The sequence below is a fragment of the Piliocolobus tephrosceles genome, chromosome 16 (assembly GCF_002776525.5).
Source record: "Piliocolobus tephrosceles isolate RC106 chromosome 16, ASM277652v3, whole genome shotgun sequence".
NCBI classification, from domain to species: Eukaryota; Metazoa; Chordata; class Mammalia; order Primates; family Cercopithecidae; genus Piliocolobus; species Piliocolobus tephrosceles.
The window spans coordinates 16,402,055-16,426,970 of NC_045449.1; the positions used below are offsets into that span (position 1 = coordinate 16,402,055).

The following is a 24,916-nucleotide window of genomic DNA, read 5'->3' on the forward strand; positions in this document are numbered from 1 at the left end:
ACGCCTGTAATCCTAGCACGTTGGGTGGCTGAGGCGGGCGGATCACAAGGTCAAGAGATCAAGACCATCCTGGCCAACATGGTGAAACCCTGTTTCTACTAAAAATACAAAAATTAGCTGGGTGTGGTGGTGTGCACCTTTAATCTCAGCTACTTGGGAGGCCGAGGCAGTAGAATCACTTGAACCTGGGAAACGGAGGTTGCAGTGAGCTGAGATCTTGCCACTGTACTCCAGCCTTTTTTGAGGCGTCTCAAAAAGGAAAAGAAAAAGAAAAAAGAAAAGTTCTTTGCGGCCTTTAATACTTTTTAAGAATGTTGCATCCTTAGACCAAAAAATTTGAGAATTATTAAAGTGTGATAGTAAAGCTAATAAGATTTGAATTTATTAAGAGTATACAAGATATAACATCGACTGATTTAAAAGGGTGTATACAAAGGGGTCTTTAGGTTAATAATAAGAATGTGAGAGTTAAAAATATGCTGTAGCAACCAAAACATGAAAAAGTCTACTGACAAGATAAAGACTTGACTTCACGAGATAACATCCAAACTGTTTTGAGACAAAGTGAAGTAAAAAGAATGAATCAGATATGTATTTAAAATATAAATGTTGGCTGGGCGCGGTGACTTACGCCTGTAATCCCAGCACTTTGGGAGGCTGAGGCAGGCAGATCATCTGAGGTCAGGAGATTGAGACCATCCTGGCTAACATGGTGAAACCCTGTCTCTACTAAAAGTACAAAAAATTAGCCGGGCGTGGTGGCAGGCACCTGTAGTCCCAGCTACCCGGGAGGCTGAGGCAGGAGAATAGCGTGAACCCAGGAGACAGAGCTTGCAGTGAGCCGAAATAATGCCACTACACTCCAGCCTGGGTGACAGTGCAAGACTCCGTCTCAAAAATAAAAATAAATAAATGTATGCTATATTAGTCATGGTCCTTCTGAGAAACAAAATTAACAGGATGTGTTTATGCATATATATAGAAAGATTGAGATTTAAGGAATTGGCTCATGCTATTGTGGAGGGTTGGTGAGTCCAGTGTCTGATGGGGTAGGTTGGTTGATTGGAGATTCTGGGAAGAGTTGCAGTTGGACCCCAAAGGCAGTTTTCCTGGCAGAATACCTTGTTTTTATTTTTGTTTTCTCGGGATGGAGTTTTGCTCTGTTGCCTAGGCTGGATTGCAGTGGCGCGATCTTGGCTCACTGCAACCTCCGCTTCCTGGGCTCAAGCGATACTCCTGCCTCAGCGTCCCGAGTAGCTGGGATTACAGACAGGCACAACCATGCCCAACTAATTTTTGTAGTTTTAGTAGAGACAGGGTTTTACCATGTTGGCCAGGCTGGTCTCGAACTCGTGGCCTCAAGTGATCCACCCGCCTTGGCCTCCCAATGTGCTGGGCTTACAGGTCTGAGCCACTGAGTCTGACCATGAGCCACTGCGCCTGGCCTGTGTTTCTGTATATTTGACTTCACATTAAGAATTAGTGAATACTATCATATATTGAAGAAAATGCTTGGCGACGTAGTGGGTTATTGCATGTGAACAGAGAGATGTTGTAGTAGGGTAAAAAGTTGTCTCTTCCCTAGTTACTAGTGAAAGGATCAAACAGAATGGGTTAATATTGGCAAGAGAGGGACATATACTGGGCTCTGGAAAAATCCATATAATAACTTATGAGCTGGGCATGGTAGGTCATGCCTGGAGGCTGTTTAGGCCAGACGTTCCAGACCAGTCTGGGCAACACAGCAAGACCTCATATTCAAAAACAAATAAATTAAAAGTAGCTATTATCTAATCCTTGAAAATTTACAGAATCTTCTGAAAGCTTTTTAGAAAGTGTAGCCAGTGTGTCTCTGGGATTCTCTTGCATTCCTGCTATGAACATAGAAATATTAGCCTTGAGAATTGCAACTAATTCTGTGACTCTGATATAGAAAATGATTGTTTCTCTTGAGTTAATTAATACTTTAGGTTGGCTCCTAAATATCATCCACATGAAAATGTTGAGTAGACGTACAGGTAATTTTTAACAGGGTAGTAGTGTATTTTCCTCTCCTGAGGAGTCTCACTGGGAGAGGCTGACAGCTGAAGTGAGGTGAAATGTAGGCTCTGTAAGGGGCGCAGGACAGAGGACCATCAGGGCTGGGACTTCCAGAAACCTGGGTCTGCAAACGCAGAAGATATTAAGCCTTTTATTTAGTAGCATGAAGTTATAAATATAATGTAAATAGCTAATGTCTTACAGTTAAATGCGTACACATGTACTCTTATGTATATGTGACCCCAGTAGAAGAATGAGCAATTTTGCATGAACATACTTTGCAGAAGGGAGCATACTATTTTTTAAAAAAAGGAATTTAAAAAAAAGTTTTGTTTTGTTTTTTTTTTGATCAAGTCTTACTCTGTCATCCAGCCTGGAGTGCAGTGGCATGATCACGGCTCACTGCAGCTTCAGCCTTTTGGGCTCAGGTGATCTCCCTGCCTCAGTCTCTTGTGTAACTGGAACTACAGGAGAGCACCAGCACACACAGCTAATTGTTTTTTGTAGGGACAGGTGTCTGACTTTGTTGCCCAGGCTAGTCTCAAACTCCTGGGTTCAAGTGATCCTCCCACCTCAGTCTCCCAAAGTGCTGGGATTATAGACATGAGCTCCTGTGCCTGGCTGAATTTGCACTTTTTTTTATAGTAAAATAAATTGAGTGGTATTGGCTGGGCGTGGTGGCTAACGCCTGTAATCCCAGCACTTTGGGAGGCTGAGGCGGGTGGATCACGAGGTCAAGAGTTCAAGACCAGCCTGGCCAAGATGGTGAAACCCTGTCTCTGCTAAAAACGTGAAAATTAGTCGGTCCTGGTGGCGGGCGCGTGTAATCCCAACTACTCGGGAGGCTGAGGCAGAGAATTGCTTGAACCCGGGAGGTGAAGGTTGCAGTGAACTGAGATCGTGCCACTGCATTCCAGCCTGGGTGACAGCAAGACTGTCTCAAAAAAGAAAAAAAAAAAAGAAAAATAAATGGAGTGGTAAAAAGAAATAATGTTCTACATTGTTTCAGAAATGAAATTTTCTGTTATTTAAATCAAATAATACTCTCTACTCCTTCAGACTTCACGAAAACCTCGTGAAGAGCGAGATGTGTCTCAGTGTGAAAGTGTCGCTTCCACTGTTTCTGCTCAGGAGGATGAAGATATTGAAGCCTCCAATGAAGAAGAAAATCCAGAAGACAGCGAAGGTATCTCCAAATTTTAAATTTTAGTTGTGACATCTGCTACCCAGAATAAATAATTTTTAGTCATTTGACTGTGTAGGAGTTGCTTCATTGAGGAGACAGTGTGCCAGTGTTTTCATGGTTGTTTTCATGATGTGGAGACTTCAAACTTGAACATAATTTTTTTTTTCATTCAATGAACAAATATTTATGTAGCACCTAGGATGGTCCAGAAGATCTTGGAAATGGCAGTCCAGCTTCAGACATCAAGTGCCAACATCAATAAAATACCTGTGTGTCTGTGTCATTGCCACGTTTGTTTGTTCAATTAGTATAGTTGGTTATATTTCTCTTTTATTGCCTTGAGTTTGATTTATTTTCATATTTTCACAAAGATTTATATGTACTATAGTAATGTTTTTATGTAAAAAGAATTAGTGACCCTAGAAGCACCAGTAGGAAAAAAAAAAAACCATGAAACTTAAGGAAATTTAAGAAGTAAATTTTCTTTGTCATTTAAACTAATGACAAGTTCATGAAAAGGTAAATGTTTTCTTGATTTTTTTGGTTAAAAAAAAAAGATACCTAATTTATTTCAGTTTACACTCTGATTAAAGTTTCTGTTGACTTTTTTTTTTTTTTTTTTTTGTAAATTGACTGCTTCTGATGTGGGGATTTTTATAATGGTTTTAGTAGCTCTTCATATATATTAAACATGTTCATGTTTTGTATATGCAGATAATTTTTTCCATCTTATTTCCCTTTTGTTTTGCTTTTAAATTACCTTTGTTTAAACTTTGTATAATTAGAGTTGTATATCTTTTCTTTGTAGGGTCTTTATTTTGTATAAGCTTTAAAAGTTCTACATCCTCCTGGTTTAGTAATACTAGATTTTGTTTTTTTTTTTGTCCTATAGATTATTCTTGTTATCTTTTAAAGTTAAGCTTGTATTGAAATGGGTTTTGGCTTTGAACAACTCCTAACCTTAAACTTGTTTTTGGGAGGGTTTGTGAAGAATGAGGTCATCTTTACAAGAGTAAAGAGAGTATTAGAGAAGGCTCACCTGAGGGTAAGGTAAGAGTGCTGCAAACAGGGAAGGTAGTTGGGTGTGTTAATGGCACTTCCAGAGAGGTTGTCAGAGTTTCTTGGTTGTAATGGGTTTCTGATGGCTAGTATTCCCTGGGGTTATAAATGTTAATGAAGCCTGGAGGTTAATAAACCTCCTTGGGCTGCCATAAGAAAATACCACAGACTGAGTGGCTGCAGCAACTGAAGTTAATTTTCTCATGGTTCTGGAAGCTGTACATGCAAGGTCAAGGTGCTGGCACAGTTGCTTTCTGATGAGGACTGTCTTCCTGGCTTGCAGATAGCCAACTGCCTCCTTACTTTGTCCTTACGTGGCCTTTCCTTTGGGTGTGTGCACTCCTGGTGTCTCTTCCTCATATGAAGACAACTCCTACTGGATTAGAGCCCACCATTATAACCTCATTTAACCATAATCATCTCCTTAAAGGCTTTGCCTTCAAATACAGTTACATTGCGGGGTAGGGCTCCAATAGAAAAATTTTGGTGGGGAGGGGCACAATGCAGTCCATAACAAAGCCCAAGTCTGGTATTAATGTGTCTGTCTGGGCTGGGCACGGTGGCTCAAGCCTGTAATCCTAGCACTTTGGGAGGCTGAGTAGGGCGGAACATGAGGTCAGGAGATCGAGACCATCCTGGCTAACACGGTGAAGCCCTGTCTCTACTAAAACTAGAAAAAGAAGTTAGTCGGGCGAGGTGGCGGGCGCCCGTAGTCCCAGCTACTCGGGAGGCTGAGGCAGGAGAATGGCGTGAACCTGGGAGGTGGAGCTTGCGGTGAGCTGAGATCACGTGCCTGCACTCCAGCCTGGGCGACAGAATGAGACTTCGTCTCAAAAAAATATATATGTGTGTATATATATATCCGTCTGATCAAGTGTAGGGTGGCACCATCACATCTGCTCAATCATCTAGAAGAGTTTCCTATTAAGAGGAAATGAATTTCCCAGTGGAATTGTAGACTCTCTCTTCCTGTTGACTTAGCTTCATTTGGAAAGTGTCAAGAAGAGAACATAAATGCAGTTCATGTGACCTATGATCTCATACTTATTCCTAATCTTAATGAGACACCACAGATACACTGTTCATTGTGTGGCAAGCTTCTTGCCAGTTGAAAAACGAAGGCAACTGCTGAAGGGAGGGTTCCTGTATCTGTTTTCCTAAAACGCATCTGACTGTGTGAGTATCTTTCACGATTAGAAGAATTAAATCAGACCAGAACTTCACCAAATTTGCTCTTGTTCTGTTTTTCTACATCATTCTTTAAGGTTTTCTTTTTGTATTTTTCGGGGAAAAAAGATACTCATGTTTGGCTGCTTGGTGAAACAGTATGCCTTGGAAACTTTCCTAGTGTTTTGTAGCTTGGAAGAAGAAAATTGGAAAAGTGGTTATGTCAAATGATATCATCTGCTGTATAACCGCTAACATGTCTTCTACTAGTTTGAAGGTACATGCCTTGTTAGTTTACCCTTGGATTTGGGGCTTTCTACCACTATGTAAACAGAAATGAAGGTTAAGTTGGGCTTTTTGTTAGCTTTTCAGTGCTTTGGTAGAATCTTTCAATAACGGTAATGGCTGCCTTTTTTTGTTTGTTTGTTTGTTTGTTTGTTTGTTTTGGAGACGGAGTCTTGTGCTTGTTGCCCAGGCTGGAGTGCAGTGGTGTGATCTTGGTTCACTGCAACCTCTGCTTCCTGGGTTCAAGCAATTCTCCTGCCTCAGCCTCCCGAGTAGCTGGGATTATAGGCACCTGCCACCACACCTGGCTAATTTTTGTACTTTTAGTAGAGATGGGGTTTGGCTATGTTGGCCAGTCCTCGAACTCCTGACCTCAGGTGATCCGCCCACCTTGGTCTTCAAAGTGCTGGGATTACAGGCATGAGCCACTGCGCCCAGCCATGGCTGCCATATATTAAAACCTTACTACATGTGAGGTACTGTTCTGAGATATTTGCTTGTCTGTCTTTTGTTTTTATTTTGGAGACTTGAACTCTCATGTGAACTCCAGGTTTATACATTTGATCACCTACAGTATTTCCATTTGGATGCCTAAGAGCCATCTTATAGTTAACAGTCAAAGCAAATTCTTGTGTCTCTACCACCACGAGCTGCTTTTCCCTCTGGTCTTTCGCTATATCAATAAATTAGGTTTTCCTTAGTCTCTTTAGAATTGGATCCTTGTCTCCATTGCTCCTACCCTGCTTCCGAGGAGCCCTCATTGCAATAGCTTTTTGATTAGTCTCTTGCTTCTTTTTGTTCCATTCTTTTTTTTTTTTATTTTTACAGATGAGGTCTTGCTGTGTCACCTAGGCTGGAATGCAGTGGCTCGATCGTGGCTCCCTGCAGCCTTGAACTCCCAGGCTCAAGCAATTTTCCTACCTCATCCGCCCAAGTGTCTGGGACCATAGGCATGCAGCACCACACTTGACTAATTTTTTTATTTTGTGTAGAGACAAGATCCATTCTGTTTTTTCTTCCGCAGCAGCCCGAGTGATTCTTACAAAATATAAATCAAATCATGTTTCTTCTCTAGTTCAAATTCTATAATACTTCCCCATCTCAGTAAGAATAAAGACCCAAGGCCTTACTGTGATTTTTGAGACTCTGCACGAACTGACCTTTGTACCTCTGTGAACTTTCTGCCAGCTACTTTTTTGTTGGCTCCCTCTGCTCCAACCACACTGTTCTCTTTGTTGTTCCTGGGCAAACCAACCCCGACTTCGGGAGCCTTTGTGCTTTCTAATCCCTCTACCTGGGATGCTCTTCCCCACCATGTGCCCAGGGCTCATTCTCTTGTTTCCTTGAGTCCTCTGTTCAGATATCACTTTATTTTATAATACCTCCTCCCCACCTCTTTCTCAGTTTTGTCATTTAGTCACTGCACTGATCACCACCTGATATATTACTTTTTTTTATTTTTTGAGACAGGTCTCACTTTGTTACCCAGTGCTGAAGTGTAGTGGCATGAACACAGCTCACTGCAAGCCTTGACCTCTTGGGCTCAAGTGATTCTCTTGCCTCAGCCTCCTGATAGCTGGGATTACCGGTGTATACCACCATGCCTAGCTAATTTTTTAATTACTTTTTTGTAGAGATGAGGTCTTACTATGTGGCCCAAGCTGGTCTTGAACTCCTGGTCTCGGGCAATCCTCCTGCCTTAGCTTCCCAAAGTGCTGGGATTATAGGCGTGAACCACCACTCTCAGCCTATATCACATATTTACTATTTATTGTCTATTGCATGCTAGAATGTGGGCTCCATGAGAGCATCTGCTTGGATTTTTTTAAACTACTATGTCTGCGGTACCTCAGACAGCTCCCTGCACGTACATAGTTGACACTTAATCATATTTGAAAGAATGAATTTGTAGAAGTTTTTTTATATTGCTGTATGTTATATACAATTAAAAACTAATTTTTTTCCCAGATGGTTATTTAGGTTTTCACAACCATTCATGTACTTTATAATCCAGCCAGTATTTGAGTCTGTTGTTTACCAGGCTAGTACTTAAGTGATAATCAAAATATATGATCTCTGTCTTCATGGAGTTTATAGCCTAGTGGAAGAAATAGCCAGAAATCATTCTAGTAAAGAAATGTAAGATTGTAACTGTAACTAGTACATGTGGTATCAGAACTATATTAGCAAAATATAACTTTGCTAAGGAAACCATGGAAGGCTTTTTTGGGGGTGGGGGTGGGGGGACAGAGTTTCACTCTTGTTGCCCAGGCTGGAGTGCAATGGCACGATCTCGGCTCACTGCAAACTCCACCTCCTGGATTCAAGCGATTCTCCTACTTCAGCCTCCCAAGTAGCTGGGAGCACAGGCATTCCACACCTGGCTAATTTTGTATTTTTAGTAGAGATGGGGTTTCACTCTGTTGGTCAGGATGGTCTTGAACTCCTCACCTCAGGTGATCCTTCCACCTCGGCCTCCCAAAGTGCTGAGATTACAGGCGTGAGCCACTGCTCCCAGCCCATAGAAGGCTTTTTCAGCATGTGATGTTTGAGCTGATCACCAAAGGAAAAGTAGGTAAAAGAGCCTTTCAGTAAAGGTGAATGGTATGTACAAAGTCTCTGTGGTAGAAGATGCGTGAGGCATTGAACAAACTAAATAAAGGCCAGAGTGACTTAATTCAGAGAGCTGCGTGCAAGCTGGAGAGGCCCCACTGGACAAGGCCTTGCAGGCCATACCAGCAATTTTGGAACTTCATCCTAACAGTAATGGGGGTCCATTGAAAAGTTACGAGAGAGACAGTGAGAGAGTGAGTTATTGTGGTAAAATCTGGCTTTTAAAAAGAACTCTGTCTTTGTTGTAGAGAATGGTCTGAAGTGGACTGAAGAGAGTTGGTTTTGGATTAGAGTGCTAGCTGTGAAGTCAAACAGGATTGGATAGATTCAGGAGAAATTTTTAAAGAGAAAATCAGTGAACCTTGTCAAGGCCGGACATAGGGTAAATGAGAGAGTTTAAAAGATGACTTCTTGGTTTCTGGTTTGTTTAATTGGATAGTAAACCCTAGAAAAGAATCTGATTTGTGAGTAGTTATTACAACTCTAGTACAGGACATATTAAATTTGTGATGCCTTTGATATATCTAGGTAAAGATGTCAAAAGCACTGAAAGTCTATTTATAGAACAATACAAATGATACGGGGAAACATCTGTGTTACAACATTAAATTAAAAATCTGTGAAATATTATTCTAGAGTCTTCTGTCCAGTGCGGTAGGCACTAGATACTTGTGGCTATTGAGCACTTGAAATTTGGCTAGTTTAAATTTAGATATGCAGGCTGGGTGCTGTGGCCTATGCCTGTAATTTTACCCAGTACTTTGGGAGGCTGAGGCAGGCGGATTACCTGACGTCAGGAGTTCAAGACCAGCCTGGGCAACATGGTGAAACCCCATCTCTACTAAAAATACAAAAATTAGCCAGGCATGGTGCCAGGCGCCTATAATCCCAGCTAGTCAGGAGGCTGAGGCACAAGAATCGCTTGAACCTGGGAGGTGAAGGCTGCAGTGAGTCAAGATAGCACCACTACAATCCAGCCTGGGTGACAGAGCGAGACTGTGTCTCTAAAAAAATATATTAGATATGCGGAAAATGTAAAATACACACCAGATTTTGAAGACTTACTACCAAAAAAAGGAAAAAATAATTTTTTTATGGTTTTTCACTGTTGATCACATGTTAAAATGATGTTTCACGTATACTGGGTTAATTAAATAAATCCTACAAAATTAGCTGGGCATGGTGGCACACACCTGTAAATCCAGCTACTTGGGAGACTGAGGCAGGAGAATTGCTTGAACCCAGGAGGCGGAGGTTACAGTGAGCCGAGATCGCACCATTGCACTCCAGCCTGGGTAACAAGAGCGAAACCCCATCTCCAAAAAATAAAAAAATAAAAAAAAATTGTTTCAATTGTTTGACCCATTTCTTCTTACTTTTTAAATGTGGCCATCAGAGAAAGTAAAATTACAGATGTGATTACATTATATGCCTATTGGATGGAGCTGTTCTAGAGTGTCAGTTCAGCTGGGTAAAAGGAAATTCACAGGAAGAGGCTTCTAGAAATACATCAGAATGTCATCATTTATAGGATTTTTTTTTTTGTTTAGCTTTATTGTTCGTTCTTTGTTTTTCAGTTTCATATAAATTATTTTCAGACATTAAAATCCTTTATGCTCTTAGTTTCAGAAGGTCAAGACAATTTGATCTTTCACTTTTACACCCTGTAGGAAACTTTAGCCTTCTCAATGGCTGTAAGTACTTCAATGTGGTCATCAAAGGAGTAGAATTCATCCTAAACAACTACTTTCAAGCATGGTTTCTATCACCACCTGAAACATGTTCATTATCAGATTTTTATGCTGTATCATTATCTTTAAGGTGCAGAAAATAGTTCTGATACAGAAAGTGCTCCTTCTCCTTCACCAGTTGAAGCTGTCAAGCCCAGCGAGGACAGTCCTGAAAATGCTACTTCTCGAGGAAACACAGAACCTGCGGTTGAGCTGGAGCCCACCACGGAAACTGCGCCCAGTACATCTCCTTCCTCAGCAGTTCCAAGTACAAAACCAGCTGAAGATGAAAGCGTGGAGACCCAGGTGAATGACAGCATCAGTGCTGAGACAGCAGAGCAGATGGATGTAGATCAGCAGGAGCACAGTGCCGAAGGGGGTTCTGTTCATGATCCTCCACCCGCTACCAAAGCCGACTCTGTGGATGTTGAAGTGAGGGTGCCAGAAAACCATGCATCTAAAGTTGAAGGTGATAATACCAAAGAAAGAGACTTGGATAGAACCAGTGAGAAGGTGGAACCCAGAGATGAAGATTTGGTGGTAGCTCAGCAAATAAATGCCCAAAGGCCCGAGCCCCAGTCGGACAATGATTCCAGTGCCACGTGCAGCGCTGATGAGGATGTGGATGGAGAGCCAGAGAGGCAAAGGTGAGCCTCATTCCATAAGTCCTCCCCTGTGCTTACTCTGCTGGTTGGTGACTGAATCACAGGGTGGTGCTGGCTGCAGACATGGCTCCTATGTAAATATTGGCACGTTATAGGTAGTCTGTACGATTTTAATATTGGGCTGATTACTATTCTGTTTAAATAACCACAAACAATTGTATGATCGTTTTAATGAAACAGATTATACATTTCTCCTACGTCTGTCTTGTTACGTGTATTCTGTATGATAGCATAACAGGGAATTTCAACTAATAAAAGTTGCCACAGATAACTGTTGTGCCCAAGGAGGGCAGCAGTGGGATGTGGTAGATGAAGGTGGAGGCTAGAGGCATTGAGGAGCTCCCACTGAGCTAAGGCAGTGCAGCCTCAAAACAAGGCCTACCAGCCCCTACTTTCTAGATAGAAGAAAATGCTATGGAAAGAGAGAGATATTTGGTGTTCTGAAAATTTTTAGAAAGCATAATTTAAATGCAAATTAATGATAATTATGATGACCACTTTTTTGTATCCGTTAACATTTTAGATTGTTCATATTTGTAATTTAAAATATCAGGTATAATGCAGATTAATTTGCAAGTGTTTTTGTTTTTGTTTTTTGAGACGGAGTCTTGCTCTTCCCCAGGCTGGAGTGCAATGGCACGATCTTGGCTCACTGCAACCTCTATCTCTTGAGTTCACGTGATTCTGTTGCCTCAGCCTCCTAAGTAGCTGGGACTACAGGTACATGTCACCATGCTTGGCTAATTTTTGTATTTTTAGTAGAGATGGGGTTTTGCCATGTTGGCCAGGCTGGTCTCAAACTCCTGACCTCAGGTTATCCACCCACCTCAGCCTCCCAAAGTGCTGGAATTACAGGCATGAGCCGTTGTGCCCTGCAGTTTACAAGTATTTTTAGTCATTAAAGGTTAATTAATTATACAAAAAATGCATCATATCTTTATGGTTTTTGTAAAAATTACAGTAAAAGATACATATTTTACAGGTATAGTTACTACTTTATTTCATATATTTTATTTCCTGATGTTTCCTTTTCCTTAAAAGAAATTGAATCACTTATAATTTTAGTAGAATGTTAAATTGGTGCAAGTTCTAGAAGTGAATCAGACTGAAACATCACTTAATCCGAGCCCAATTAAACCCCTCTCCTTTTTTTCTTTTTAATAAGAAAAAAGAGACAAGCTACTCAACAGAGAGCTAAATTCTCTTCAAAGTTTAGCTTTCAGAGTGTGTCTTGGTGTCACTGCATTTTCAGTTCATATCCAATATATTTTTTATGTACTTCATAATGAGATTTGATACTAGAAAAATAATAGCACTATAGTGCTGATTCTTCAAAGAGTGTTTTATATAGTAGATGCTAGAATTTTCATCAACATGAATTGAAATAAAATAGGTGTTCTGCTTAACTATTGGTTTACCGGAAAATTTGACTATCACTCTTTTTTCTTCACCTCACAGTAATCTAGATTTTATTTTAATGGTGTCAGTCTTTAACTGCAGTAAACATAAATGGATTCAAGCTGTGTAGTCCCTTTTTAAGCATTCTTTATGAAACATCTCATCTAAAATAAAGATTATCTGTGTTTTGCACTGTTGGTTTTGGTAACTATACATGAAGGAAAGATTAGGATGGCAGTAATTTTTTTTTTTTTTTTTTTTTGAGATGGAGTCTCGCTCTGTGGCCAGGGCTGGAGTGCAGTGGCCGGATCTCAGCTCACTGCAAGCTCCGCCTCCCAGATTTACGCCATTCTCCTGCCTCAGCCTCCCGAGTAGCTGGGACTACAGGCGCCCGCCACCTCGCCCGGCTAGTTTTTTGTATTTTTTAGTAGAGACGGGGTTTCACTGTGTTAGCCAGGATGGTCTCGATCTCCTGACCTCGTGATCCGCCCGTCTCGGCCTTCCAAAGTGCTGGGATTACAGGCTTGAGCCACCGCGCCCGGCCGGATGGCAGTAATTTTAAATGGTAAACATCCTAAGAGATGGACATGATAGTAGTTCTGAAATTCAGAAATTCCTTGGAAAAATATGATGGTTTCTGAATGACACCCTAAAGTCTACACTGCTCCCATATGACCGAAGTAACACTTTGAATTTTCTATAGCTTTAATATCATCTTTCTTCTTTATGTAGTGTGTGAATTGTTTTTTAAAATACATTCTAATTTTCTTACCAATTTATACATTTTTAAATGTTCACCTTCCCCCAGTGACCATGACAACATTGGGAAATATGACCAAGCTCATAAAGCATGATACTAGTACAAAATTTCCTGAAGTTTATATATTGGGCGTCCTAAACTTGAGTGTAGGTATTGGCAGCATCAGCCGGTGGAGTGTGAGATGGCAGGGACTATGGTGAGCAGAGGAGTGTGTGCTCATGTGAGCAGGGCAGCGGCTGCTAGATGCATGGCAGGTCGCTGCTGTGGGGGAGTGCTGATTTCGTGTTGTTGGTTCTTTCCATTTTTCATGAGAAGCCAGAAATCTGGAATTTTGGATGAAATTTTCAGTTTAAAAATCACAGCAGCTTATTCAAATATTAAAAAAAAAATACTCTGTGATCCCAATAAAACATCCTCTAACAGGTAACTAGTTTTTAACCCATGTTAGGACATTTGTGGTAAATTAGGACTGAACAGTTTTAAATGGACTTTGTTCAGATTGTTTTGTTGGTCTTAGAGACGATTGACATAAATTTCAGCCTGTAAGTCAGTATTAGGTTTCGTTTTTCTTTTCTTTCTAATATAAAATGCTTTGCAAATTTGCATGTTTTTCTTGCGCAGGGGCCATGGTAATCTTTGTATTATTTCAATGTTAGTATGTGTACTGCTGAAGTGAGTACAATATTCAGTTTCTTTATCTGGAAAATCAGCTTTATAGGTTCCTTTTTCCTTAACTGTCCAAATATCTTATACGGGTATATGTGTGTCCAGTTGTGCATGTGTATGTACATATTAACTTAGAGGAAATTACAGTGATCATATTTGAGTCTTAAAAATGTATTCATTTATCTTTTTTTTTAAATTGCAATTGCAGGATGTTTCCTATGGACTCAAAGCCTTCACTGTTAAACCCCACTGGATCTATACTAGTCTCATCCCCATTAAAACCAAATCCACTGGATCTGCCACAGCTTCAGCATCGAGCTGCTGTTATCCCACCAATGGTAAGTTTTTATTGAGGAAGAAAACTAAAATTGAAAAACTGAGACCTTGATAGACATATTTCTTCTCTTCTTTAATTGGTTCTAGATTTTTAAAAATTGTGGTGCAGAATGTAACATGAAATTAATAATCGTAACCAATTCTAAGTATACAGTTCACTAGTGTTCTGTGTGTTAAGTATATTGACGTTGTTTAGAAAATGATCCCCAGGACCTTTTCGTCTTTCAAATGTGATATTAATTAAACAACTCCTGTCTTCCTCCTCCCGCCAGCCACTGCTTTCTGGTTCTATGAATTTAACGCACAATTTAGATACCAATGAACCGTTTTTTCCCACAATACTTACTATACCAAATGTATGGGGTTTTTTCCTCACACCAATGAATTCTCCACCTCTTTGGTCACCAACTAGGTTCCTACAGTTGAGTTCAATTCGGACACTAACTACTTGGTGTAATCATCTAATACCACAAGTGTAAGGGCTCAGTATCACAAGGCCACCCCCATTTCTGATGCCAGCTATATAGATATTGGGTACTCAAACTTCTGACTAGGCTTCAAATTGGGGATTCCTCCGACTCTCCCCGTCAGGTTCCATAATGTGCTTGAATGCCTCAGAGAACTTAGGAAAGTTCTTTACTTGTAATTACTAGTTCATTATAAAAGATATAACTCAGAAACAGCTAAATGGAAGAGATGGATCAGGCAAGGTGTGCAGAAGGGGTATGGAGCTTCTGTGCCCTCTCTAGGTCTGCCTCCCTCCCAGCATCTCCATGTGCTCACCAACCTGGACACTCTTTAAACCCCATCGTTTGGGGTTTTTAAGAAGGCCTCATCACATAGGCATGAATGATTAAATCATTGGCTGTTGGTGATGGGTACAGGAACCTTTAGCCCCTCTCCTTTCCCTGGATGGTTGGGGGTGGAGTGAGCTGGATGGAACTGAAAGTTCCAGCCCTTGCTGGGCGTCGTGGCACCCGCCAGTAGTCCCAGTCCTGTATTCCCAGCTGTTTGGGAGGCTGAGGCAAGTGGATTGCAAATTCAAGCCCAGTCTGGGCAAAATATTGAGAGACATCCTACCCCAATCCCCAAAGAAGTTCCAGCCACCTGCCTTGTGGTTTTTTGGGCTGCCAGCCCTTATTCTGAGGCAATCTAGAGTCCCCCAGCCTGCAGTCAGTCATCTTGTTAGCATATAAAAGACACTCTACTGCTCTGGAAATTCTAAGGATTTGGAACAAAAAAAGTCTTTGGGAGAAGGACCAAATATTTAACTTTTATTGTATCACACTATGTCATATAAATGAAATCATACAGTATTTGTCATTTTGTGATAGGCTTATTTCACTCAGCATAATGTCCTCCAGGTATATTTAGCATGTGCCAGAATTTTCTTTTGAAAGGCTGAATAATGCTCCATTGTATCTGTATACCACATTTTATTCATTCATCCATTCATAGACATTTGGATTGCTTCCACCTCTGGGCTATTGTGACTAGTACCTGTATGGTCAGTCCTTGATTTTAGTACCTTGGTTTTCAATATATCCTCCTGTGCTGGGCTTGGACATATGGGAGAGAAGGGTAAGAAGATGCTGAGTCTAACTTTGAGTAAACTCTTTGAGATAACCAAAGGTTATATATCCTTAGTACATTGCTTTTTCAAATGACTTGTAGTGATTGATTGCAATGGTCATTTCCAGTTAAGAAAAAAAAGAAATATAATGCTCTAGTCATAAATATTAGTAAGTCCTGTGTTTGTTTGTAACCACAGCAATAAGGAGCCATAAAACAGTAGTAGCATTAAGCATGTAATTAGGATTTGAATATTTAGAATGAATTATAGAGATTATGGCTAGTCCCAGTATATAATTTGAAGTCTAGTTTATATTTTACCTTAATAATCTACAGATTTCAAGTATATTTTATTTACATTTTACCTTAATAATCTGTAAAATTTGACTCATTTTTGATACTGAATTCCCATGTTGGGTATTGTTCTTTTCTTTAGTTATTTTCTCTTTATTCAAGTATTTAAAGCTCTTACTTTATTAAAAAATGTGTTTTCTATCTTAAATAATAACTGGTAAAAGTTGTTAATTGTGTACTTATCACAAAAAGATCATTAAACATTTGTTCATTCACTGATTCATTCAAACGGACGAATGATTGAGTGATTAGTTTAAGACAGTGTTCTTAATACTGTGGAGCATATTTATATATTATAGTCTCTGATTTCAAAAAACTTAGGGACTGGTCTGCATAATAAGGCAAAGAGGCTGGGCGTGGTGGCTTATGCCTGTAATCCCAACACTATTGGGAGGCCGAGGTGGGTGGGTCACTTGACCACAGGAGTTCCGAGACCAGCTTGGACAACATGGCGAAACCCTGTTTCTCCTAAAAAAAAAAAAAAAAAAAAAAATTAGCTTGGCATGGTGCCATGCCCCTGTGGTTGGGAGGCTGAGGTGGGAGGATTGCTTGAGCTTGAGAGTTTGAGGTTGTGGTGAAGTGAGATGGCACCACTGCACTCTAGCCTGGGTGAAAAAGCGAGACACTGTCTCAAAAAAAAAGCATTAAAAAAAATTATCGTACAAGTTAAAATGAATTAAAATGCGATGCTCTATTCGGTTAAAAAATACTATGGATGTTTTGGAGAAGAGGGAGTGTCTTAATTAGAAACTTAAAGAAGACTCTGCATGAGAAATAATATTTTCATTGGATCAAAACAGCTCATTTGGCTTTATAGCAAAAGGAGGAAAAGCTATGTTTACGTGTAAGACAAGGCACAAAGGCAAGAAAATTATGGGTTTTAGGATCAGTGAATAATACTACTTATGCTAGGGGAGGAACTATGGAAGTCTTAAGTTACCAGATTCTAAAAAAGTCAGATCTCTAGGGCTTCCTAGGGATATTTGTTATTCATTAGGTATTTAATCGTGGACTGTGTTCTGGGCTATTTTTTTAAGTGTTGGACAAAACAGCTTGGTTGTTTTCTTCACAAAGTCAGAGAGACAGAAAAATAAAACAGTTTCAAACTGTGATAAATGCTGTGTACTGTGAAAGCAATGAACAGGTCTCAATGAGAGGGAAAAGAGGGAGGGAATCACCATGTTTTATTGGATGGTTCTGGATGGCCTATCTTAAAGAACAGTCCATTTCTATCCTAAGGGAATGGCTATGTGAATGAATTGGTTGTGGGAGAAAAGATTGATTAGTCAGGGATGGCAGTCAAGTTTCTGGCTGAAGCACCTGAGGTTCCATATCTAAAATGGAGAGCAACTGAAGAAGAAGAAAGAATGGAGTTTCAAAAATGGGAAGTTCCCTTTTTAACGTAAGTTCTGAGCTTCCTTGAGATATCCCAAGTGGAGTTGTTAGGTAGGCCATTTTATATGAGTGTGGAACTTGGAGAAAGTGTCTTGAGGAGATAGAAAATTTGTGAATCATTAACAAATGGATGACATTTAAATCACATAAATGGATGTGATCCACCAGGCACGGTGGCTCATACCTGTAATTCCAGCACTTTGGGAGGCTGAGGCAAGAGATCACTTGAGGCCAGGAGTTCGAGACCAGCCTGGCCAACATGGTGAAACCTCTTTGCTACTGAAAAAATAGAAAAATTAGCCGGGTGTGGTGGTGTGCACCTGTAATCCCAGCTACTCGGGAGGCTGAGGCAGGAGAATTGCTTGAACCCAGGAGGTGGAGGTTGCAGTGAGCCAAGATCACACCAGCACTCCAGCCTGGGCAACAGAGCGAGACTGTGTCTCAAAAAAAAAAAAAAGAAAAAAAAATATAAATGGATCTGATCCCTGGTAAAAGAGAGATGAGGGATGGGACCTAGGGCCACAAAGGACTTGGCTGCCATAAATTAGAATCAGACAGATGTGTTGTGATTTCTGATTTTTTGTTTTTCTTATTACAGCTTGTGTGATTTACATTGTGATCAGTTCTGAAAGAAAACTAGGTCTCGCTGTGTTGCCCAGGCTGGAGTGCTGTGGTGCGATCTCGGTCCACTGCAACCTCTGCCTCCCATGCTCAAGTGATTCTCATGTGTCAGCCTCCCGAGTAGCTGGGACTACAGGCATGCATCACCGCACCCAGCTAAATTTTTGTATTTTTAGTAGAGACGAGGTTTCACCACGTTGGCCAGGCTGGTCTTGAACTCCTGACCTGCCTGCCTCAGCCTCTCAAAGTGATGAGATTACAGGCATGAGCCATTGCACCCAGCCTTAAGCATTATTCTTGAAGATACCTTTAATTAAAAAATGATAAAATCAATTCAACCAATAATATGACAGAAATAAGCATTACTTGTAACAAATGGCAATTATTATTACATTGGTTGTTTGCATATTTAGATTTATTTACTTCCTGTAGGTATCCTGCACCCCATGTAACATACCAATCGGAACCCCCGTGAGTGGCTATGCTCTCTACCAGCGACACATTAAAGCAATGCACGAGTCAGCACTCCTGGAGGAGCAGCGGCAGAGACAAGAACAGATAGATTTGGAATGTAGAAGTTCTACAAGTCCATGTGGCACATCCAAGAGTCCAAACAGAGAGTGGGAAGGTAGGTAAATAGAGCCATCACCACAGAGAATTTTTATAAAGGGAAATAAAGCTAAACCCATAAGCAGTGTCCATTGTGCCTTTATAAGTTATCAGCCTCCCAACTGTTTATTACATTTGTCCCTAACAGACACAGTTCCTTAAATTGACCTTAAACTAGGAAGAAATGTTAGTATTATTAACTACTAAAGGATGCCAGTAACATTTTTAGTAGCATTCTAGTTAATGTGAATTTTCTGATATTCATCTTTATGCTGGAAGACATTACAGATACAGTCATGCTTTATGTTCCATTCATCCGAATTTTCAGAGTAAGTGAGAATTGTTGTCCGGTCCTCGAAGCAAATCACCTTAAAATGTTACAGTGTAATATTCACATTCTCTGGTAGATGAGAGACACAACTTTGTGTAGTGGCTATTTCCAAGCAGACGCTGGTTAAGCCTTCACCTTGGCATTTGCCAGCTGTTTGGCCACAAGCAAGTCACTTAACCTGTCATAGCTTTAGTTTTCTCATCTGTAAAATGAAAATAATAGTACAACCACCTTGTTGTGGTTGTAAAATTAAGGAAGGAGCATTTGGTATTGTTATATAACACATGGCTCTGTGTTATTTTATGTATAATGTAGTATATAATTACATACTAATTAGTGTATTAGTACTGTATATACACAGTATTAGTAGATACCATGGAGGTACCTGTTTTCATTGTTACGTCACTGTTTTTATTTCAAGTAATAGATTTCAATTGGTTTGTTGCTGTTTTAGTTGGTGTGTGGTACACTTTTACTTTCTTTAAAAAAAGAAGAAAGGAGTGGTTTTTAAGTTTTAATACATCCTTCTGACATGGTTAGAAGAATTGGCACATGTTTCTGGTTAAGAATGAGTTTACAGTCTACTTCTATGCTATGATATGCTTAGAATATAAGAATACTGAAATAGTCTGAATGATTCAGAAGATTCTTTACAGTACTTCATTTAGCTAAATAAGAGTTACTAGTTTTACAATGCCATGCATTCCAAGGGTTACTTAATATAAAATAGGAACTGTGGTACTTAACTGATCCTGCTGACTCTGCCTAGATCACACCAATAATGAGTTATTAGTTACATAACACACTGAACCTCTTATGTTAGAGTTTTAAATGTAAACTTGTTAATCTTTTAAACATAAATCTTGTGCTAGGAAAAATGTGAACCAGAATGATGATATCCACCAAGGAATATAAAAGGTGCTAAATGAATATTTCCTTGAATGAAGGTAGAAATATTGATAACTTCTAGGCTTTTACTTTGTTGGGTCTAGGGAATTCTTAATCCCTAGTTCTGTAATTGACACATGTACTCGGTAATTACACCTTAAAGGAATGAATTATAAATGAATGACATAATGGAGATATCCTTATTGCGTTTCACTACAGCATAGTACTGGACTTATCACAGGTGTTTGTCTTTTGAACATTCCAATTATGAGGAAATCTATCAGTGGAAAATGATACTTTAGAGAATAAAAGTCTCTGGATGTATGTCTTACATTAATAATTTAGGATAGATTTTGTGAAGAAGTAGTGAAAGTTAGAAAAATGACATTCAGATGGTATCATTTGTTGAACTTATGCCAAAGCATAACATTATTGTTGGTAATATCTGGGTCATTTTAATATGGATATCATATTATAATTTTAAAGCCTCAATATCTTTTATTGATCTGCTTTATAAAATGAGTTGTATTTGGGAACTGAAAAAACTGAACCAGGCTAGATCTCCAAATTCTGAGACTCCAAACTGTGAATTGTACTTCTCTGTGTTAGTCACATTAATACATATGGTTTAGATCTCAGTGGTATCCTAATTTTTAATCATAATTCAATCATCTTAAAACCAAATTGTAATTATATGTTTGATTAGTATGACATTAAGAATTTTACAGTTTGGTTGAAGGTGATGCTCTATAAAGGAGGGAAAGTTTATCCAAAGGTTGTTTTGTTTTAGCTCATTTCCCTAGTGTATTCATCCCATAATTTGTTTAACAAGTACCAGAAGTCTTTCTTTGAATCTATCCTGTAGTTCAGTGTATAGGATAACCTTTCAAATAACATTTTAATGTTTGCAGTTAAGATGCTTGTGTCTAGAATGTTTGACACAAATGGTTTAAATTTAGCCTCACAGAACGGTTTATAGAGTGTGAAGAATAGTGAGAGTGTGGATTTATGTATAAAGTGTCACCAAATATTGGTACAGTCCACCTGAATTAGGGCCATGTTTTCTACTTTTCCCTTCATGGTCTCTTAGCAAGTAACAGGCAGCACTTGTTGTCCAACTATTTGTTGTATTTATTTCTCTTAATGTGAATGGTATAAATAATTACTGTAGGTATGCCCGTTTTCAGTTGCTTAAAGCTTTTCCCATCTGTAGAAAAAGTTGAAAAAAACCTTACAGAATTGTTTTCACTTACCAGTAACATTTACACGAGTTGACCTCTGCTTTACTGGTAACTTTTAAGCTTCTTTTCTATAGTGAAGGAACTCAAGCATATGGAGGTAGAGTTAGAATTGAACTTCTAATGCAATTTAACAAAATTATCCAATTAAAATAAGAGTTAAGGCTGGGCATGGTGGCTCACACCTGTAATCCCAGCACTTTGGGAGGCCAAGGTGGGCGGACCACAAGGTCAGGAGATCAAGACCATCCTGGCTAAGTAAGAGACAGGTGAAACCCCATCTCTACTAAAAATACAAAAAGTTAGCCGGGCATGGTGGCGGGCGCCTGTGGTCCCAGCTACTTGGGAGGCTGAGGCAGGAGAATGGTGTGAACCCGGGAGGCGGAGCTTGCAGTGAGCCAAGATCACGCCACTGCACTCCAACCTGCGTGACAGAGCCAGACTCCGTCTCAAAATAAACAAATAAATAAATAAATACAAACAAGCAAACAAAAGAGTTAATGCTTCTTTGTAACTGACCCTAGTTTGTTGCATGTTTATTTTGTTGCTGTTGCTGTTTTTCTTTTCCTGCTCCGGGTACATGGTAAATAGCTGTGTTTAGAACCATCCAAATTTCCATCATTAAAAAAAAAAAAAAGGCCGGGTACGGTGGCTCACGCCTGTAATCCCAGCACTTTGGGAGGCCGAGGCGGGCGGATCACGAGGTCAGGAGATCGAGACCATCCTGACTAACACGGTGAAATCTCGTCTCTACTAAAAATACAAAAAATTAGCTGGGCGTGGTGGTGGGCGCCTGTAGTCCCAGCTACTCGGGAGGCTGAGGCAGGAGAATGGCGTGAACCCGGGAGACAGAGGTTGCAGTGAACTGAGATTGTGCCACTGCACTCCAGCCTGGGAGACAGAACGAGACTCTGTCTCAAAAAACAAAAAACAAAAAACAAAAAAACCCACTTTGACCAGCATATATATATATTTTTTTAACAGTTATAAACTTACTGGAAATGGTAAAATAATTAGACATTAGATTTTTAATACATTATCATATTAAATTCTCTAGGAAAGAAGTGGTGATTTTCTTTTGGAGTTGGGTTATTGGTTATTTCATAAATCTGTTTACTCAGTATTAGGACACTTACTCTAATTCGTTATATTAATGTGTCATAGAAGCAAAAAGTACTGTCATCTTGATGGATACCCCAGAGACATCTGAAATTCAACACCCCGTCCTTTAGTGAGACACTATTGCACTGTGGTTTAGAGCTAATGGTCTGTAATTATACTGCTTTAAAAAAAATCCCTGGTAGACCTTGGTTGGGCAATTAGATGTGATTTTTCTGAGCCTCAGTTTCCTCATCCCTCAAATGGTATTAATAATCACATTGGTCTTGAGGGCTAAATAGATAATATATGTAATGCACCCTGCCTAGCACTTGAATCTTAGTTGATATTTTTGTAATTGTTTCTGATTTTTAAAAGCACCTTAGTAAATGATAAAAAAAATAGTGTAGTAAGGAAATAAGAGGTTTAGGTATTTGAAGGGAAAAGACAAATTATTTATAGGATAAGATTATTCACCTAAAAGCCTAAAAGAATCAAAAGTTATTAGAGCTAAAAAGAAAGTTCATTAGTTTCTCAGAAAAAAATTATTACACAGAAATCCGCATCTTTCCTATATGTCTGCAGTAATCAGGTTTATTTATATAAACCCATATATATGAAAGAGATGGTTTTCTTACCAATATGACATATCTAGGAATAATTTTTAACAAGCAATGTATGGACCTATCTGACAAAAACAAGATTTCTCAACTAGAAAACTCATTATTATAAAATGTCAAGTCTTCTATATTTATTCATAAATTTAATACAAGTCTGATGAAAATTCCAGTTGTTTGGGGACATTTTAAATTTAGATTTACCAGGAAAGATAAATGGATACAACTAGGTAGTGAAAATAATAAATTAAATGAGTGGGAATTTATTCTGACAGACATTAAAATGCTACAAATCTAAGTGGTCAGGGTTACAAATGAGTTTTACTTTGTGCTTTTTGGATTTTCAAAAATTACAGATGTTAATTTCATTTTAAAAATAAACTATATATTTTGAAGTCTTAATATGACTGCATTTCTGGTGTGCTCTTTAAAATGTTTAAAGTTTCTTTATGCTTTATGTAGCGGTAACTTACATGATAAATAATTAGTATTATTGTAGTTATAGGAATGGTTTTGATAAGCTTATATAGGATTTTTGGATTAGTTTGATCTGCATCTTTTGAAAGCCTTCTTCCATTTCTTAATTAAATTTATTTCTGTGCATATTATCATGGAGTGAGCTTCAACAGGCTAATTATAAGAGTTGTGAAATCCTCGCAAAGCTAATAACCTCCAGTCAAGCCAGATTTGAATTAACAGAATTGCTTGATAATCTGATATTTGCCTGTTGTGATTTTATTGCATTTGAAAACACTTGATTCTCCTTAAGAGGAAAGAGAAGTTCTTGGTCCTTTAAAGGGAAAACTGGTAATTGAGTATCTGAGGATACACAGAAGATTGAGAGTTAGAGAATTTCTTAACTTCTCTGTGGGTGGATTTTGCCCCCAGATATTTTAGATTTTAATGTTAGTAATATAGTCGGATCTGCCCCTGGATGGTGTGGGCTTGGTCCTTTCACACTTACTATTTTAATTTGGGGTTCTTCCCTTATTTTGATAACTTTAACTTTCGTAGGAAAATCAGTCGCCTATATGCCTTATGCTGAGGTCAAACGTGCTCTAGAACAGGAAGCACAGATGCACAATACTGCAGCAAGGTCAGCCTCACCGTGTAGGCTTTCTCCAAGAGAAGTCAGTAAAGCCGCTCCACAGCCTGATATGAGTGCAGCCCGCTATAGTGTCCCGCCAGGTAAATATCACTCCTCTGTGCAGTGGCTGCTGGCCATCCACCCACACATGTTCCACGTGGGCGGTTTAATCTCGTGAATGAACTGCTCTTCCAGGACATGTCCTTGCTGTTTCAAAATGACTTTGTTTCTCTGCATTCCATCATCAATTGTATTTAGCTGAGTTCACTGGGCCACTGGGAAATTTGTGTTCACACATTTATACTGTGACATTGACTGGCTCTTCCTTTAAGAAGAGTACATGAATTTGTAAAATTCTTGAGATCTCCCCATCCCCAAAATTCAGGTGTTCTGTGAGAGCTGGAATCAGTAAATGTTTCTCAAAATGTGCAAGATGCAAAAAGGATGTATAACTGGTTGTCAGTCATGTATGTGCATTCTATGGAGTAGTGTTATCAGCTGTTCTTAAGAAGTACCCTAAGAGTGGTGGCAAGAGATAAATATTTGAAGACTGATGTTTGCTATGCTAAGCAGAAGTAGTTTGAAATGAGCATCAGCTTGGAAGCTCTGGTTTGAAAGGGAGTTGAACATTTCAACCCCACAAATAGTATTTGTGACTTAAATATGTATACAGGCTTACGTGAATGAGAAATTTAAAATAGAAATGTTCATTGTTGGTTTCATCTTGCATTTTTTAATTTGTGATTTAAAAATTCAGGAATGACTGAGAGAGGTAACCTGTTGTAAACTAGGAAATGGACTATTTTAAAATCATTTTTCTTTCCTTTTAAAAGTCCTTCAGCCTGCTCCACATCAAGTGATAACTAATCTCCCTGAAGGCGTTCGGCTTCCGACGACTCGACCAACCAGGCCACCGCCCCCTCTCATCCCGTCATCTAAAACCACAGTGGCTTCAGAAAAACCATCTTTTATAATGGGAGGCTCCATCTCACAGGTGAAACGACTTCTCTTTACAGTAGATTTCTTGTTGAATATGGCTTTGTTAAAACTTGTCCCTCCTTCTTGCACTGATCTGTCAGAGTACTAATAAATAACAATCTGTCTGAATATGAAATTTCAAGAGATAATGACCAGAAAATGCAGCAGTCACTATACTGTTGCCACAAATCAGAACTTTCAGTGAGTTATGTACCCAGATGGA

At 39.3% G+C, this 24,916-nt stretch overlaps 1 protein-coding gene and 1 non-coding gene across 14 annotated transcripts in view; one reads left to right on the plus strand and one right to left on the minus strand.

Moving 5' to 3' along the window:
* NCOR1 (nuclear receptor corepressor 1) overlaps positions 1 to 24,916 on the plus strand; it is a 187,565-nt gene that overhangs the window by 103,364 nt on the left and 59,285 nt on the right. For 8 of the 13 annotated variants that reach the window (XM_023192154.3, XM_023192159.3, XM_023192158.3 and 5 more), the window contains 6 exons: positions 3,100 to 3,226; positions 10,172 to 10,727; positions 13,778 to 13,907; positions 18,280 to 18,475; positions 23,643 to 23,816; positions 24,549 to 24,709. In XM_023192154.3, coding sequence (XP_023047922.1) covers positions 3,100 to 3,226; positions 10,172 to 10,727; positions 13,778 to 13,907; positions 18,280 to 18,475; positions 23,643 to 23,816; positions 24,549 to 24,709 — 1,344 coding nt within the window. The remainder of the gene's footprint in view (positions 1 to 3,099; positions 3,227 to 10,171; positions 10,728 to 13,777; positions 13,908 to 18,279; positions 18,476 to 23,642; positions 23,817 to 24,548; positions 24,710 to 24,916) is intronic. The other 5 variants (XM_023192167.3, XM_023192164.3, XM_023192163.3 and 2 more) reach the window with 3 other exon arrangements.
* On the minus strand, positions 13,480 to 13,583 carry LOC111526461. The gene has a single exon (XR_002726368.1). It is a non-coding gene; the product is annotated as a U6 spliceosomal RNA (small nuclear RNA).